The sequence below is a fragment of the Neoarius graeffei genome, chromosome 2, assembly GCF_027579695.1.
Source record: "Neoarius graeffei isolate fNeoGra1 chromosome 2, fNeoGra1.pri, whole genome shotgun sequence".
NCBI classification, from domain to species: Eukaryota; Metazoa; Chordata; class Actinopteri; order Siluriformes; family Ariidae; genus Neoarius; species Neoarius graeffei.
Window position 1 is genome coordinate 21,348,075 of NC_083570.1, and position 16,088 is coordinate 21,364,162.

The following is a 16,088-nucleotide window of genomic DNA, read 5'->3' on the forward strand; positions in this document are numbered from 1 at the left end:
ATCATTTAAACTAGCAAATTATTATCAAACCCTTGATTAAAAAACCTGACCTTGATGCCTGTCAGCTGTCCAATTATCAGCCAAGATCAAACCTCCCCTTTATCTCCAAGATCCTTGAAAAAGCTGTGGCACAGCAGTTATGCTCATATTTACATAAGAATAACATCCATGAAATGTATCAGTCATGATTTAGACCTAATCATACAGTAGCACAGAGACAGCTTTGGTTAAAGTAGTAAACGACCTACTGTTGGGGTCTGATCAGGGCTGTGTCTCGCTGCTTGTGTTGCTTGACCTTAGTGCAGCATTTGATACCATTGATCATTCCATTCGGGCGGCACGGTGGTGTAGTGGTTAGTGCTGTCACCTCACAGCAAGAAAATCTGGGTTCGAGCCCCGTGGCCAGCAAGGGCCTTTCTGTGCGGAGTTTGCATGTTCTCCCCGTGTCTGCGTGGGTTTCCTCCGGGTGCTCCGGTTTCCCCCACAGTCCAAAGACATGCAGGTTAGGTTAACTGGTGACTCTAAATTGACCATAGGTGTGAATGGTTGTCTGTGTCTATGTGTCAGCCCTGTGATGACCTGGCGACTTGTCCAGGGTGTACCCCGCCTTTCGTCCGTAGTCAGCTGGGATAGGCTCCAGCTTGCCTGCGACCCTGTAGAACAGGATAAAGCGGCTAGAGACAATGAGAATGAGATGAGTTAAGGGAACGGCCCTCTCCTGGCTCAGCTCTTATTTAACTGATCGCTATCAGTATGTTGATATAAATGGTGATATTTCTAGACGTACTGAGGTAAAGTTTGGTGTTCCACAAGGTTCTCTCTTGGGTCCACTGCTTTTTTCTTCATATATGTTACCTCTGGGTGATTATTATTCGTAAACATTGTATTAGTTTCCACTGTTATGCTGATGACACACAGTTGTATGTTTCTGTAAAAGCTGATGAGACACACCAGCTTAATAGAATTGAGGAATGTGTTAAGGACATTAGATGCTTATTAATTTCCTTCTGCTTAACTCTGACAAGAGTGAAGTACTTGTACTAGGACCACATACAGCTAGAAGTAAGTTTTCTGATTACACAGTAACTCTGGATGGCCTTTCTGTTTCTTCACGTGCAGCAGTAAAAGACCACAGGGTGATTATTGACCCCAGTCTTTCATTCTAAACTCACATTGATAACATTACCCGGATAGCTTTCTTTCATCTCAGAAATATTGCTAAGATAAGAAAATTAATTTAATAGGGTAGTGGCTAGATCTAGCTTGGAGCTGGTCTAGAATGGAGTAGTAGGGCACCTCCTTCCCTCCACTAGCCTGGGTGCACATCTTTGGCAAGTGTCAGTACACTCTAAGCCACCCGTGCCAGGGTAACGGTGAAGACATTGGCTGCAGGATTTGAATGAATTCAGCGTCTAAAGGACTTGATTACTGGGTTTATTCTAACTGGGTGTTTTGCAGATGATCAATAAACAGACAATGGAAGAGACCCAATCATTCTGAGTTAGTAGGAAACTGCGGTTACTAGTAGGAGTTGCGACCACTAGTACTGAAACCACACTAACAGATAGTGTGGCAGAAAATGAAAGACAACATGACTAGTCACACAGAAAATTCATACCACATCGCTCGTCACGTGGGTCAACAAGGAGCGCGTTCCCCAGTGGAATGTCAGGCTGGGATCGAAAAGAATGCTACTGGTGAAGAGGCGACAATTGGTAGACGACTACCGAAGTGTAAGAAAATATCTCTAATTTCCACATTCAATTGCCGATCCCTTTCCTCGGAAAAGAAATTAGGTGAGCTAACAGCTTCAGCACAAGAATTCAACATTGATATTGTTTGCATCCAAGAACATCGTATATTACATGAAGATATTGCCACTAAACATCACGTTTTGGAAAACAAGTGGGTGTTACTCACCAGCTCTGCAGAAAAAGCTTTGAACAACACAACAATTAGAGGTGTAGGAATGCTATTCAGCCCAAAAGCATACAAGGCTTTAAACTCAGTGGAAACCATCAGCCCCAGAATAATGAAAGCAACGCTTAATGGGAACCCAGCTGTTATCATCATTTCTTGTTACAGTCCTACCAATGTTTCAAATGTAGAAGATAATGATCAATTTTATTCTGAGCTTACTTCACTGACAAGGTCTATTCCAAAACATAACTTGATCATAATTGGTGGAGACATGAACGCTAGGATTGGTAAAAGTGATGCCAAGGGTTCTGTGTATAACACGGCTACAAATGAAAATGGAAGACGTCTGTTAGACTACATGCAAGAATGTGGTTGAAAGCTCTCAATACCATATATAGAAAGTGTAAGGGAAAACTTTGGACACACATCTTACCAAGCGGTTCAAAGTCACAAATTGACTATATACTGATAAATGAGAAATGGAAAAATAGTGCATTGAACTGCGAAGCTTTTAAAAACCTTCTACACAGTTGGATCTGACCACTGAATTGTAACAGCCAAAGTGAGACTAAGTCTGAGACAAAATAAACCATCCACCAGAAAGAAAATCACAGTACGACTGGGGTAGGTTTCTATCTGATGATCACATCAAGGAACTTTACTCTATAGAGGTGAAGAATCAATTCCAGGTATTTCAGAACCCAGAGGTTGTTAGCGACTCCAATGAAATATACAATAATATCATACAGGCTCATGAGGAAGCAGCAAAGAAACACATACCTGTAAAGAACAAAGTCGAACAACATGTTCCATGGGAGAACGAAAGAATCACTGTTAGGAGGAAAGCAGTGAAAGATGCCTTGAACGCAGTCAATCAGAGGGAAACAAGGAGCAATGTAAAGAAACTGCAAGATGCGAAAAAACAGCTTGAGGAAGCCTACACTATAGAACAGGAAAGCTACGCCCAAGGAAAAATAAATGAAATTGAAAGTGCAGCTGAGCACCAAAAATTTAAACTAGTATGGGAAACAGTGAATGAATTCACTGGAAGGAAGGGTGCTAGTGTCGGGAAAATAACAGCCAAGGGTCCAAAGGATCACATCCGAAGATGGAGGGATCACTTTATGAACCTACTTGGACAGCCACCTGTTATTACAAGTAAACCAACAAGACTTGTGATCCAACAAACACTACTCATCAACACAGAAAATTTCACCCTTGAAGAATTGAGGAAATGTATCAAAGGTTTTAAAAACAACAAAGCATCTGGACTTGACAACATCCCCATTGAAGCCTGGAAGACAGATGCCATGAGCACACAACTTCTTGAAGTCTGCAATAGAACTCTGAATGGCGACAGACCTGACATTTGGGTGAAAAGTTGTATTGTGCCACTACCAAAAAAAGGTAACCTGGGAGACACAGAGAATTATCGTGGACTGTTATAGCTGCAAAGATCTACAATAAGATGATTTTAAATAGAATAAGACCACATCTGGATCCGCTCTTGTGAATAAATCAAAATGGATTTCAATCCGGAAGGTCAACTTTGGCTCAAATTCTAGCACTGAGAAGATTAATAGAAGGAATTAAGGCTAAGCAGTTGCAAGCAGTTATCATGTTTGTGGATTTCAATAAGGTCTTTGACTCAATACACAGAGAAAAGTTAATGGAAATCTTGTTAGCTTATGGAGTACCATCCAAAATTGTAAAAGCTATCAACATACTTTACCAAGACACGGTTGCACAAGTGCTGACACCTGATGGAGATACAGAATTTTTTGATGTAGTTGCTGGTGTACTCCAAGGGGATACCCTCGCACCATTTCTGTTTATAATCGCACTTGACTATGCACTCAGTGAAGCCACAAGAGACCCAAAGACAACAGGATTCATGTTAGAAAAACGTCAAAGCTCACGATGTCCAGAAGTATACATCACTGACACAGACTTTGCTGACGATCTGGCCTTGCTTTCAAATTGTTTGGAACAGGCTCAACTTCTCTTGTCAAGGCTAGAGGCTGCAGGGGAGGAAATTGGCTTACACCTGAACCATAAAAAGACCGAGTATATGTTATACAATCAACTGGATGCCGATTTAGTGACATTTGAAGGAAAGAAACTGAAGCGGGTCGAAAACTTTAGGCATCTTGGGTCATGGATAGAATCTAGTAGAATGGACCTAGAAACTAGAATAGGGCTGGCATGGAACATGCTAAACAAGATGGAGATGTGGAATTCCAAACTGCACCGCTCTTTAAAACTCCATTTCTTCAGAGCAACTGTTATTTTTTTTTTAAAGATATTTTTTTGGGCCTTTTGCACCTCTTATTGGACAGGACAGTGCAGAGACAGGAAATGAGCGGGAGAGAGAGAGACGGGAAGGGATCGGGAAATGACCCCGGGCCGGAACCGAACCCGGGTCGCCCGCATTCATGGTATGGCGCCTTAACCACCTGAGCCACGACGCCCCCAGCCACGACGCCCCCTCTTCAGAGCAACTGTTAAAAGTGTTCAACTATATGGCGCAGAGAGTTGGACTCTCCCAAGTGCCATGTGTGACAGACTAGATGGTGCATATACAAAAATGTTGAGAACAGTCCTGGGTTACACATGGAGAGATCACATAACCAAGAAAGAGTTATATGGTGATCTGAAAAGCATAACTTCAGTGTTGAGGGAAAGGCGACTTATGTTCATCGGTCATATCTGGAGGAAAAGGGATGAAATGGCAAATCAATTACTCTTTTGGGAGCCACGACATGGAAAGAGGAAACCTGGTAGACCAGCACTTACCTATTTGGATCAGCTTGAAAAGGACACTGGCCTCACAAAGGATGAATTAAAGCATATTATGGACGATAGAAAGTTGTGGCGATGTCATGTCTGTCCGGGGAAACCCAAATTAGATAGAAGAAATTTAATGTCACTACATGACGCGGAAAAACTAGTTCATGCTTTCGTTACCTCCAGGTTGGATTATTGTAATGTCTTACTATCTGGATGTTCCAATAAGTGCATAAACAAGCTCCAGTTAGTTCAAAATGCAGCAGCAAGAGTCCTTACTAGAACTAGAAAATATGACCATATCACGCCTGTCTTATCCACACTGCATTGGCTCCCAATCAAATTTCGTATTGATTATAAAATACTACTATTGACCTTTAAAGCACTAAATGGTCTCGCACCACAGTACCTGAGTAAAATTCTGCTTCTCTATGACCCGCCACGCCTTATCCACCTGAGCCATGACGCCCCCCTAGCTCTCCCCTTTTAGTTATGCTGTCATAGTTAGTTGCCGGAGTCCCTGCTTGTACTCAGTGCAATATGTATACTGTTTCTACTTATTCAGGTGATATTGGCCATACCTAACAACCTGTGTTTTCTCTCTCTCCCTCCTTCCCCCAAAAAATCTGTCCCTCTGAGTTACATGTTGGTCCTGGGATCGAGATACTGACCTCTTCTGGTCCTCGGACCTGCCTGATCCATCCTGGTGCCCTGTGTCTGGTTGGAGTCTCATCGCATCGCTCCTGTGGGGGACGGCCCCATGTGGACAGTTGAAAGTCACACCTGGAGGACGCTCTGGACTCTTACAGTAATGCTTTTATGGCTGAGGACTACAGATGACTTGCTAACTCTAGGACTGCAGTTGTCATGAACAGTTTTGCACTCAAGTTTCCATCAATGAAGAGTTTATAACATCAACGAAACTGACTTCATGTTAAAACTGTTAATGTTATAGTCATGTTGTCTGTTGTTGCCTAAATGAGGATGGGTTCCCTTTTGAGTCTGGTTCCTCTCGAGGTTTCTTCCTCATGTTGTCTGAGGGAGTTTTTCCTTGCCACTGTCGCCACAGGCTTGCTCATTGGGGATAGATTAGGGATAAAATTAGCTCATGTTTTAAGTCGTTCAAATTCTGTAAAGCTGCTTTGCGACAATGTTTATTGTTAAAAGCACTATACAAATAAACTTGACTCTTCTCACACAAAGATTTAGAATCCCTTTGAGCTTTTTTTTAAAGATAATTCCTTTTCTTAGTATAAATTCAAACTTCATTTGCAAGTATGAATCATTCAAATCATCAGTAAAAAAAATGCCATGTCAGATTTAACACTTCAAGAAATTAAGAAAAATGCAAAAAAAAAAAAAAACCAGAAACTAAAAGACTCAATTCAGAAGTCAGTCACTATAACTCGAGTAGGGTTGCTCCAGTTACTGGTAATTTGACATTTGAACTGGTACGATATGATCATTTCACAAAACAGCGGAAGAGCTCTCTCTCTGACCAGTGACCATGCCACATTACTTCCAGTTATCTACCCAAGTTTGGGAAAATGCTATGGATTCGGCTGAACAAACTAGTGACATTAGATTGCTGAAACTTGTTGAGAAACAAGGCTCCCTGAGCAAGACACGATGATATTTTGCTTTTCGGCTGAGTGATAGTGAAGAGGTGGAGTCTCCTTCTGCACCTTTGTGTAAAGGGTGCCTTTAGTCATATGTGGTGGGAGGAGGAAATATGTCTAACCTGATAAGACATTTGATGCATGTACATCCCAATTTGTACAAAGAATTCCAGGAATGGAAGGTGCACATCATGATCACATAAATTGAAAATAAGATTGTCTAAATGATAGGTACTGAACTTTGTCCATATTTAGCTTATTCATAATATTACTGTCCTGAATCTAGCTAACAGACTAGCCTTCTTGTAACGTAAATTTAGCCGGCCTAACATTACATGGGGCTAACCGGCAGCCAGCCACTGTGGTGACAGCGCCAAGGCTGCCGTTTGTCTTCTTAGCCTACTTAGCAGTCTACTTCTTAATTAATTCATGAATGAAAGATAACAAGGCTATAGAAATAACCTTAGTCAGATGTTTGTAAAATCAGCCTGCTTATAAATCCTTCTTTCTACACCCGTCACCCAGACAGAAGCAGGAAATCAATGTTTTCATTCATTTAATGCAGTGTTTAAACAATTAAATTTTTGATGTTTATTAATTTAATGAGTTTGCGTGAATATTTATTTATTGCACTGGTACCTAAGCAGTACCCTTACCATTCTAACATGACAGGTACTGTACTGAACCCAAAACTTCGGTATCGAACCAACCCTACTGTTGAGTATTAGACCCTTCAGTTGTCTGTTTCATGGATGTTGGTCTCCAATGCTCTATGTTTCTCCTGTTGCAATTTCTCTCCTCACTGAGCTTGGTCCCGAAACTCCTGTTTGACTTTGCACAGCACTCCTGGGCTAAAGATCACATCCAGTGCCGTCATGGCCAAAGCTTTGGCAGCAAGAAGAGTATAAAACTGAGCTGCATCTGCACCTGCAAAAACAGCTTCATTTTATGAAATTGAAAAAAAAAAACCTCTTCTTTTGCAGAATGGATCATAATGCATTAAGGAATGGTCTTAAAGTACTTCGTTTCATCTTTTAACTAAAACCTAAAATAATAATATATAATTATTATACACAATTCACTATAAATGGTAACCGTACTCATATCTCCACTCAGATCAAAAATGGCATGAAATACAACAAGCATGACAAAGTATGAGAATCAAACTCTGAATTTTGTTCAGTTTTGAGAAGGCTAAATTGTGTTGTGTAATAATAATAATAATAATAATAATAGTAGTAGAGTGACAGAGGGCGGTGTTCTTCTTTATCTTCAAACTCACCACAAGCAGCTGTGTATTCTGCAGTATGATTCAGTGCCTCAGAGCCAATGTAGAAACAAGGGTGAATCCCTGGAACAGCATGACTCACGTTCCCAAAATCTGTAGAACCTGATTATATGAAAGACAGTGAAAGCACAAAAATAGCTTAGCTTGCACAGAATATGATGTTAACCCTTAACCAATAAACATGATATAAGCATCTTGGCATTCTTTCTCACCACATCAGTGTCTTTTCTAACTAATGTTGATGAACTACTGAAAGCAAAAATTCTCTTAAAATAAGTCAGAAGATATGCCTGGTGGGAAAATAAATAAATAAATAAATCTATATAATAAGTAGCAAAGTTTGTTTGTCTTGAGCTAATGTCGCCATTTCTCAATGGATTTTCACCAAATTTGGCAAGTAGGTCCAGGGATGACCCAGAATTTTTCAGATATAAACAAAATTTATGTACAGGCCTCAGGGGGCCCCTGGGTGGTGGATTTTTGTTTGTCTTGGGTTAACATCACCATTTCTCAATGGATCGTCACCAAATTTGACATGGAAGTCTGGGGGCAACCCAGAATTTTGCAAAACCCGGGCAACACCGGGTAACCTGCTAGTAAATAAATAAATAAAACAAAACAAAAAACCTGATTGTATTATTATTATTATATTACCTGAAAAGCCTTCTGTGGAGAACTTCATGCCAAGAGCTTTCCCATTCTCCTCATACAGGTCTTCCAGAGTGCGGTTCCTCAGGACTTCATAAAACTCATTCTTCTCAAACAGGAGCTCCACCTGACAAAAGACACAAGTTGTTTTAACATGATCCATGCGTCGTTTCTACCTCGATCTGTTTTCTTTGATGATTCTTCTATCCTGATGCTTTATGTGCTTTAATGAGTACTTTAAGAATCATAATTTTATGATAATATAAACAGTATATTCAGGTCATTTTGACTTGAGATCACAGACATATGCAAAAACTTTTCTTTTTTCCGCAGCTGTAAATTTATGATCCAAGTGTATGATTGTGTGTGGGAGTGTGAACAATCACAAACTGAGCAGCAAAACAGCGAGCAAGGTGAAAGCTGCATCATTGGAAATTGGCTCCAGAGTGTTGTGCACCAACCTCACATCCTGTGGCCATAGCAGCAGCACGAAAACAGGCCTCAGTTTTGGCTCTGAGGATGGGCAGGTCTCGGTGTGAGGAGGCACGCAAATAATACTCCAGCTCACTGTAGTCAGGGATGATGTTGGGTTTCACACCTCCGTGCTTTATGATACCTGATCGATACACAAACACACAGCAACACTAAGGTTCTGTACAGTGAATGTGTAATGACCTGTACTCTGACATTTTGCTGAGCTGTAACCCTAGTTAAACATTTTTTTATTGCATCACATTGCCGATAATATTGACCTCTATTTGCTATTTATAGCCATACGTCAATAAATAAATGAGATTATCAGGTGATAGTCAACACATTGTGTTATTAGGTTTCTATTTGTGCACATCAGACTGAAAGTTTATGTAAATGAAGGGTGCAGGTTCTTTATCCAAAGCAGCTTAAATCATCACTCTTGAGTTCATCATTGCTGTGATTTCTGCAAACCACAAGATGTCGCCGTTTTCGATATACAGAGGCTTCAAAACATTTCCCAGCACAATCTGGGAAAAGCCTCAAAGCTTCATGAGGCTTCATGCACCCAGCCCTAGTGCAACCTCCTTTTAATACCAGCATGCAATCTCAATACAAAATCTCTCCAGGTTCTCCAGGGTCCTATGCCCTCTCCTATGCATCCTTATCAGATAGATAGACAGATCGATCAATCCTGAGGGAAATTGCAGCGTTACAACGTAAATGGACAAACCTTCACAGATAACCATACAGTAAGAGAGAACAGTGCAAACCACAAAAAATATCTATAAAAAGTAGGCACACAATGATTGACCCAATTCACAATTTGATTCAATTTATGATACTGTGTTCATGATACAATATCTCATCTCATTGTCTCTAGCCGCTGTATCCTGTTCTACAGGGTCGCAGGCAAGCTGGAGCCTATCCCAGCTGACTACGGGCGAAAGGCGGGGTACACCCTGGACAAGTCGTCAGGTCATCACAGGGCTGACACATAGATACAGACAACCATTCACACTCACATTCACACCTACGGTCAATTTAGAGCCACCAGTTAGCCTAACCTGCATGTCTTTGGACTGTGGGGGAAACCGGAGCACCCGGAGGAAACCCACGCGGATGCGGGGAGAACATGATACAATATATTTGTAAAAATAAATAAATAAATAAATACATACAATGAAGAAAATTTTATTACCAAGAGAAATGCAACATTTATTTTCCTATTATCAACTTAAATATTCCTTTTGTTAAATATTAAAGTATTACTTTTGTTTCATTTAGTTAATAGCCAACAATAATTTATCCACATTTGTAAAAGGTTGGAGTAAAATATAATAGCTTATTAAATAAAATATTCCTTTTATTGAAAATGAAAAAGTTAACAACAAATAGGTGTAGGTACAACACACAGTCCCTTTAAGAAACTACATTTCCCATCAGCCAACTTCCGCGTTGACCTGCGTCACGCCGGGGCGGGATCACCAACGTCACATCCTCCAGGAAGGCATAAGTGACCCGGAAATCCGCCATACTTTCTCTTTCCATCTTGTACTTCAAGCCATCTGGACACACAGAGATTTGCTCCACCAGCAAACCAGATAAAGACGTCTTTTCTTTTCCTCAAGAATCAGAGTTTCGCGCTTTTCTTTCACCTTTGGCCACGGTAGATCCTAGAATCGCGCGATTTTAAACTCAGCTTGAGCTACAGCCGGTTTGTTTGTCTATTATCAAGTACGTACAAACTGCCGCCCAAAGCAGTTTTAATTAAAAGTTAGGAGCGACCGGAATTCCTCCTAATTAAAGCGCTGTGCACATTATTTTGATCAGAGACTTTCTTTTCATCACGAGCGACCACGGGAAGCGACTCACATGCTCCACCACGGTGAAACTCCAAAAGTCTCGGAACATCATCTCATAATCTCGCGTAGAGGCGAGATACTGAAGTAAGACTGGCAAATTTTGGGCATAAAACCTAGTCTTAGGAATTAGCTTTTATTGAAGTAGTGTGAATTTAAACTCAGGAACAGTTTAATTGTTTACACTGTCGACACACAGCGTGTTGAATTGATGATTGTTCTATTTTGTTTTAATCTCTCAATTGTTTAATAGATAGGCTTTGCATGCTCTCTCTCTCTATTCCTGTCTAACACTTTAATTTCATTATTACACGTATCTTGACCGCATCAAGATTTCAGTGGATTTAAAACTGTTATAAGCTAGTGAAATTAAACACACGGCTAATTCCTTTGTCTCGTTAGCAAGCTAGGCTAATCTTTTCTTCAGGCCACACACAGGCCTCACCAACACCTTAGCTAGCATTCTTTTGTCTCGTTAGCAAGCTAGGCTAACCTTTTGCTTAGGCCACAAAGGCCTACAGCACGCGGACACACAAACACATCTTAGCTAGCAACTCAGAGCTAATTCTTTTCCACGTGGTGATACACATACCTCAGATAAAACATGCACGCTCATCAAGTATATATCATATTTGTATATATTTCAAATGACATTATTCATTTTTATCTTTGTTATAATAAATTCAATTATTTTGTTAAACTGTGTCTGTGTTGCTTCCATACTCCTTGAAGTCACCCAACCTCAAAGAATTCCAAGGTGCATATAGGTTGTGTAATATGGTAAGTGATCATAATAATTTAGAATATACCATAATTTAGCTGTTTGGTAATTTATTATTAGGCACCAAAATTAATGGTATGATTCAATGAGACTGATTCAATGAAAACGATTCAATGAGACTGATTCAATGAGACTGATTCAATGGTATGATTCAATGAAAACGATTCAATGAGAATGATTCAATGGTATTGATTCAATTTAATGAGACTGATTTAATGAGATTGATCACTTAATTACCAATTGCACCTACATAGGCCTTTTCTTAACAAAATTTTATGAACATTTGTACTACCTCCATTTTCTTTAGCTTTCACCAGTCTGTAAAAAGAAACCTCCAATTTCTTGTTAAATCTATTTGTACAATCACACAACAGTTGTTTTGCAATTTAGACCTGGCTTGTTTTTTTGTGTGCGTGCGCGCGTGTATTTGCAACTTTAGAGTTGTGTTACTTCCACCTTTGGTCAAGTCACGTGTATTCCCACTATTGTACATCCAAAAACAGAGAGGAATTAAAAGAGGAATTTAAAATATATATATATAATAATGATTCAGTTTTAAAAATTGATTTGAAGTCACAAATTTGTATCATGATTCATCATTGCACAGTATATCGTCACATGCCTAATAAGTTAAAAAAAAAAAAAAACAATACGGAAACAGGGCACTCGGATATTGTCCAAGAGCGTGGGGAAGTGACAGTTAAAATATATATTTTTTAAATAGAACCATACATCACAATTATTGACATCCCTAGGAAATCCTATTAATATATTGGAAATAAATCATATTACCACTGATATTTTACTTCATTTAAGCTCAACCAGGTGTTTAGCAACTTGTGATCATCCTTAAATTTCTGTTTCATTGGGGTGTAAATATGAGGCGATACAGAGACCAAATTCTTTTAGTCATTCATCAAGATGGGGAAGATTATACAATATACAATTATACAATTCTTAATTTCCCCGAGGGAACCCACCCAAAGGGATCAATAAAGTTTTATCTAATCTTTTATCTAATCTAATCTACAAATTAATATAACAAAACAAAAAAAAAAAGTGTTTTGCATGTCATAAATCAGACAATGGCTATAAATATAGCCACATGCATGAAATTCCAATAGCTACTGTTAGGGCGATGAGGAGGCCGGTTAGAGAGGAAGAAAATAAAAAAATTTCTGGAGCTGACTGTACATTCTGGTTACTGTGAATGACGTTAATGATGTAACTCACCATGGATCTTCCAGTCAGGTTTGAGCTGCTGGCGTAGTACCGAGATGTTGTTGTAGGCCATGACAGCTGAATCTAGAGCATTTACACCTTCCCAGGGATACGCTGATGCATGAGACGCACGTCCATGATACTTCACCAGCACACTGCAAATTGAAGCACAAATAGCAAAAAATAAATGCCTATTTCTAATCCTACTTCACATAAACATGCTCTAAGGAGCATAATAGAATTTTATGTTCATTAAAGGAGTTTTAGCATGGTCAATAAATAAATAAATAAATAAATAAATAAACACCAGTGATGCAGAACATAAATTTTTTTCCATCTTTCAAAAAAGAAAAAAAAAAAAAAAGACCATAAAGTCAAGTCAAGTCAATTTGTATAGCGCTTTTAACAATAAACATTGTCGCAAAGCAGCTTTACAGAATTTGAACGACTTAAAACATGAGCTAATTTTATCCCTAATCTATCCCCAATGAGCAAGCCTCTGGCGACGGTGGCAAGGAAATACTCCCTCAGACGACATGAGGAAGAAACCTCGAGAGGAACCAGACTCAAAAGGGAACCCATCCTCATTTGGGCAACAACAGACAGCCTGACTATAACATTAACAGTTTTAACATGAAGACAGTTTCGTTGATGTTGTAACTCTTCATTGATGGAAACTTGAGTGCAAAACTGTTCATGACAACTGCAGTCCTAAAGTTAGCAAGTCAACTGTAGTCCTCAGCCATAAAAGCATTACTGTAAAAGTCCAGAGCATCCTCCAGGTGTAACCCTCAACTGTCCTCATGGGGCCGTCCTCCACAGGAGCGATGCGATAAAACTCCGACCAGACACAGGGCACCAGGATGGATCAAGCAGGCCCAAGGGGCAGAAGAGGCCAGCATCTCAATCCCAGGACCAACATGTAACTCAGAGGGACAGATTTGGGGGGGAGAGAGAAAACACAGGTTGTTAGGTATGCCCTAAAAATGACACAGGTATTAAAGGGCTGATGACACGAACATGACTCTATGCAATTTCTTAAATAAACTATACAACATGGCAAACATGTTAGATTTCTGTTATAATTACGTGAAAAGAAGCTGTTGTTACGTGAATATCCAACTTTTAATTGCACAGCGCAAGAAAACTGGGTCCATGGCTCGTGGTCATGTTGTGACGTCAGCGGAAGAACACGCTGCGGTTCACTGGCTGTTCTACTCTGGTTCTACTCAATGGAAATGGCGCATGAAAACGCCGGTGAACTCTCTAGTGCTAGCTCTTCCTCTTCTGGGAGTCTAGAATTGTGTTGATCTCTTCTGAATAGAATCTATGATAGCCTACCCTCTTTACCCTTTGCCTCTCATTGCTAGGCGGCAGTTACATGAAAGCCGCAAGCTTTCACAAGCAAATACATGACTGATATCACGCCGACTTTATGATTACATTTATGATTATCATGTAGAATCTATAGCTCTACGTACCTTTCTCTTATGTCGTTTCACAACACATGTTCTGACAGGAGGACTGTCTTTGGATCTGGCATAGCTACTAGTAGACCCCCTCCAGAATACTGGCAGTGTTGCCAGATTGGGAGGAATCCCGCCCAGTTGGGCGGTTTCAAGTGCATTTTGGTGGGTTTTGAACATATTTTGGGCTGGAAAACGTCAGCAGTATCTGTTGCCAGATACTGCTGACGTTTTCCAGCCCAAAATATGTTCAAAACCCACCAAAATGCACTTGAAACCGCTCAACTGGGCGGGAAACCTCCAAGTCTGGCAACACTGTGTAGGCACTGCTGATGGTAGTAACACACGTTTGTGCTGAACTGAACACCCAAGAGATTCTTTTAAGCTGGGAAGGGTGTCAAAACAATCCAAATCGAAGTGTTCAGAGCACAGGACGGATGTTGGTGAGGGCTCCCACTTGTCACGAGTGCGCCTGACTTGTTTCACCCACTTCGCATGCAGCTCGGGATCTCTGGGAAACTTGAATAAACTTACCCCATCCTTGTAGGTTTTGGAGCAAAAGCCGGCAACACAACGCAAAGGCATAATAAAATAATGTATAATAATAATACTAATAATGACAAACTGAACACCTGTCGCATCAACAACAAACTGGCAAGTTAGGAGGAAGGTTCTTTCGCTGACGTCATATAGCTCCTCCTCCTCTTTCGTCTCCTGGGTGCTGCAGCCCTGTCAAATTTGCCCAAATAGCCGCGTTTATCATAACTTGTAAAATAGGCGCCTTCGTGAATTAATATATGGATCATCGGGAATTACTTTTTATGTTATAAAACATCGCCAAAGATGTCAAAAAACGTGTCATCAGCACTTTAAATCTGTGTGGTAGGCTCGCAGAGACGAGAGTCTTGACATCAGGCATAATACACAACAATGGCATGTTAATATGGTTAAAAAATATCATGACCTGCTCTGGCTGGATGCTTGATTGGGTGATGGGAGCACGCTCCTCAGCAATGATGAGATGCAGATGGGACCCTTAGGGCTGGCCAAGACAATTCAGTTACATTTCACCGGGTCTGGGACATGCGACAGAATGTCTGACGGGCGATTCCCTGCAGGCTACGAGAGCCAGTCGAGGTCTCCACCCTCTCCACCAAAAGATTTCCTGTTGACTCCATGTAACTCAGAGGGACAGATTTTTTTGGGGGGAGGGGGAGAGGGAAAGAAAACACGGGTTGTTAGGTATGCCCAATGTCACCTGAATAAGTAGGAACAGTATACATATTGCACTGAGTACAAGCAGGGACTCCGGCAACTAACTATGACAGCATAACTAAAAGGGGAGAGCCAGAAGGTAACACAGGCATGAGGGAGCCCCGGGACATAAAGCAGCCAGCCACTACACCGTCAACAAACTCGAGTGAGCAAGCGAGTGGGGACTGACAGCATCCATACATCCCAGTTTACCAAAACACTCTGTCTGAGGACCCTCTAGATCTACACCTTTACCTCATAAACACCATTAACAAAAGGCTTGACTAAACAGATATGTTTTCAGCCTAGACTTAAATGCTGAGACTGTGTCTGATTCCCGAACATTACTTGGAAGGCTGTTCCATAACTGTGGAGCTTTGTAAGAAAAGGCTCTGCCCCCTGATGTAGCCTTCACTATATGAGGTACCAGCAGATAGCCTGCACCTTTTGATCTAAGTAGGCATGGTGGGTCATAGAGGAGCAGAAGTTCACTCAGGTACTGTGGTGTGAGACCATTTAGTGCTTTAAAGGTCAATAGTAGTATTTTATAATCAATACGAAATTTGATTGAAACCATAAATAAAAAGCCTTTGCCCCATCACTGGAAGTTCATGTGTTTAAATCCTGACAATGCCATGCCTGAGTCTGCCAGAATATAATTTCAATGATATTGGCCAAATATGGCCAATACAACACTAATCAACTTGACATGCAAGCTGAAAAAGGATAAGGGGTGGAAAGGCATGAAAAATTTACTCTGGGATTTCCATA

At 40.5% G+C, this 16,088-nt stretch overlaps 1 protein-coding gene across 4 annotated transcripts in view; it reads right to left on the reverse strand.

Moving 5' to 3' along the window:
- Window positions 1–5,954: 5,954 nt before the first annotated feature.
- The window catches only part of LOC132881485 (peptidase M20 domain-containing protein 2-like), a 39,344-nt gene continuing 29,210 nt past the window's right edge, over window positions 5,955–16,088 (reverse strand). For 3 of the 4 annotated variants that reach the window (XM_060913985.1, XM_060913984.1, XM_060913983.1), the window contains exons 4-8: window positions 12,610–12,752; window positions 8,724–8,878; window positions 8,269–8,389; window positions 7,609–7,716; window positions 5,955–7,253 (exon numbers count right to left, since the gene is read on the reverse strand). In XM_060913985.1, the coding sequence (XP_060769968.1) occupies window positions 7,126–7,253; window positions 7,609–7,716; window positions 8,269–8,389; window positions 8,724–8,878; window positions 12,610–12,752 (655 nt within the window). In that variant the 3' untranslated portion in view covers window positions 5,955–7,125. The remainder of the gene's footprint in view (window positions 7,254–7,608; window positions 7,717–8,268; window positions 8,390–8,723; window positions 8,879–12,609; window positions 12,753–16,088) is intronic. The other variant, XM_060913986.1, reaches the window with a different exon arrangement.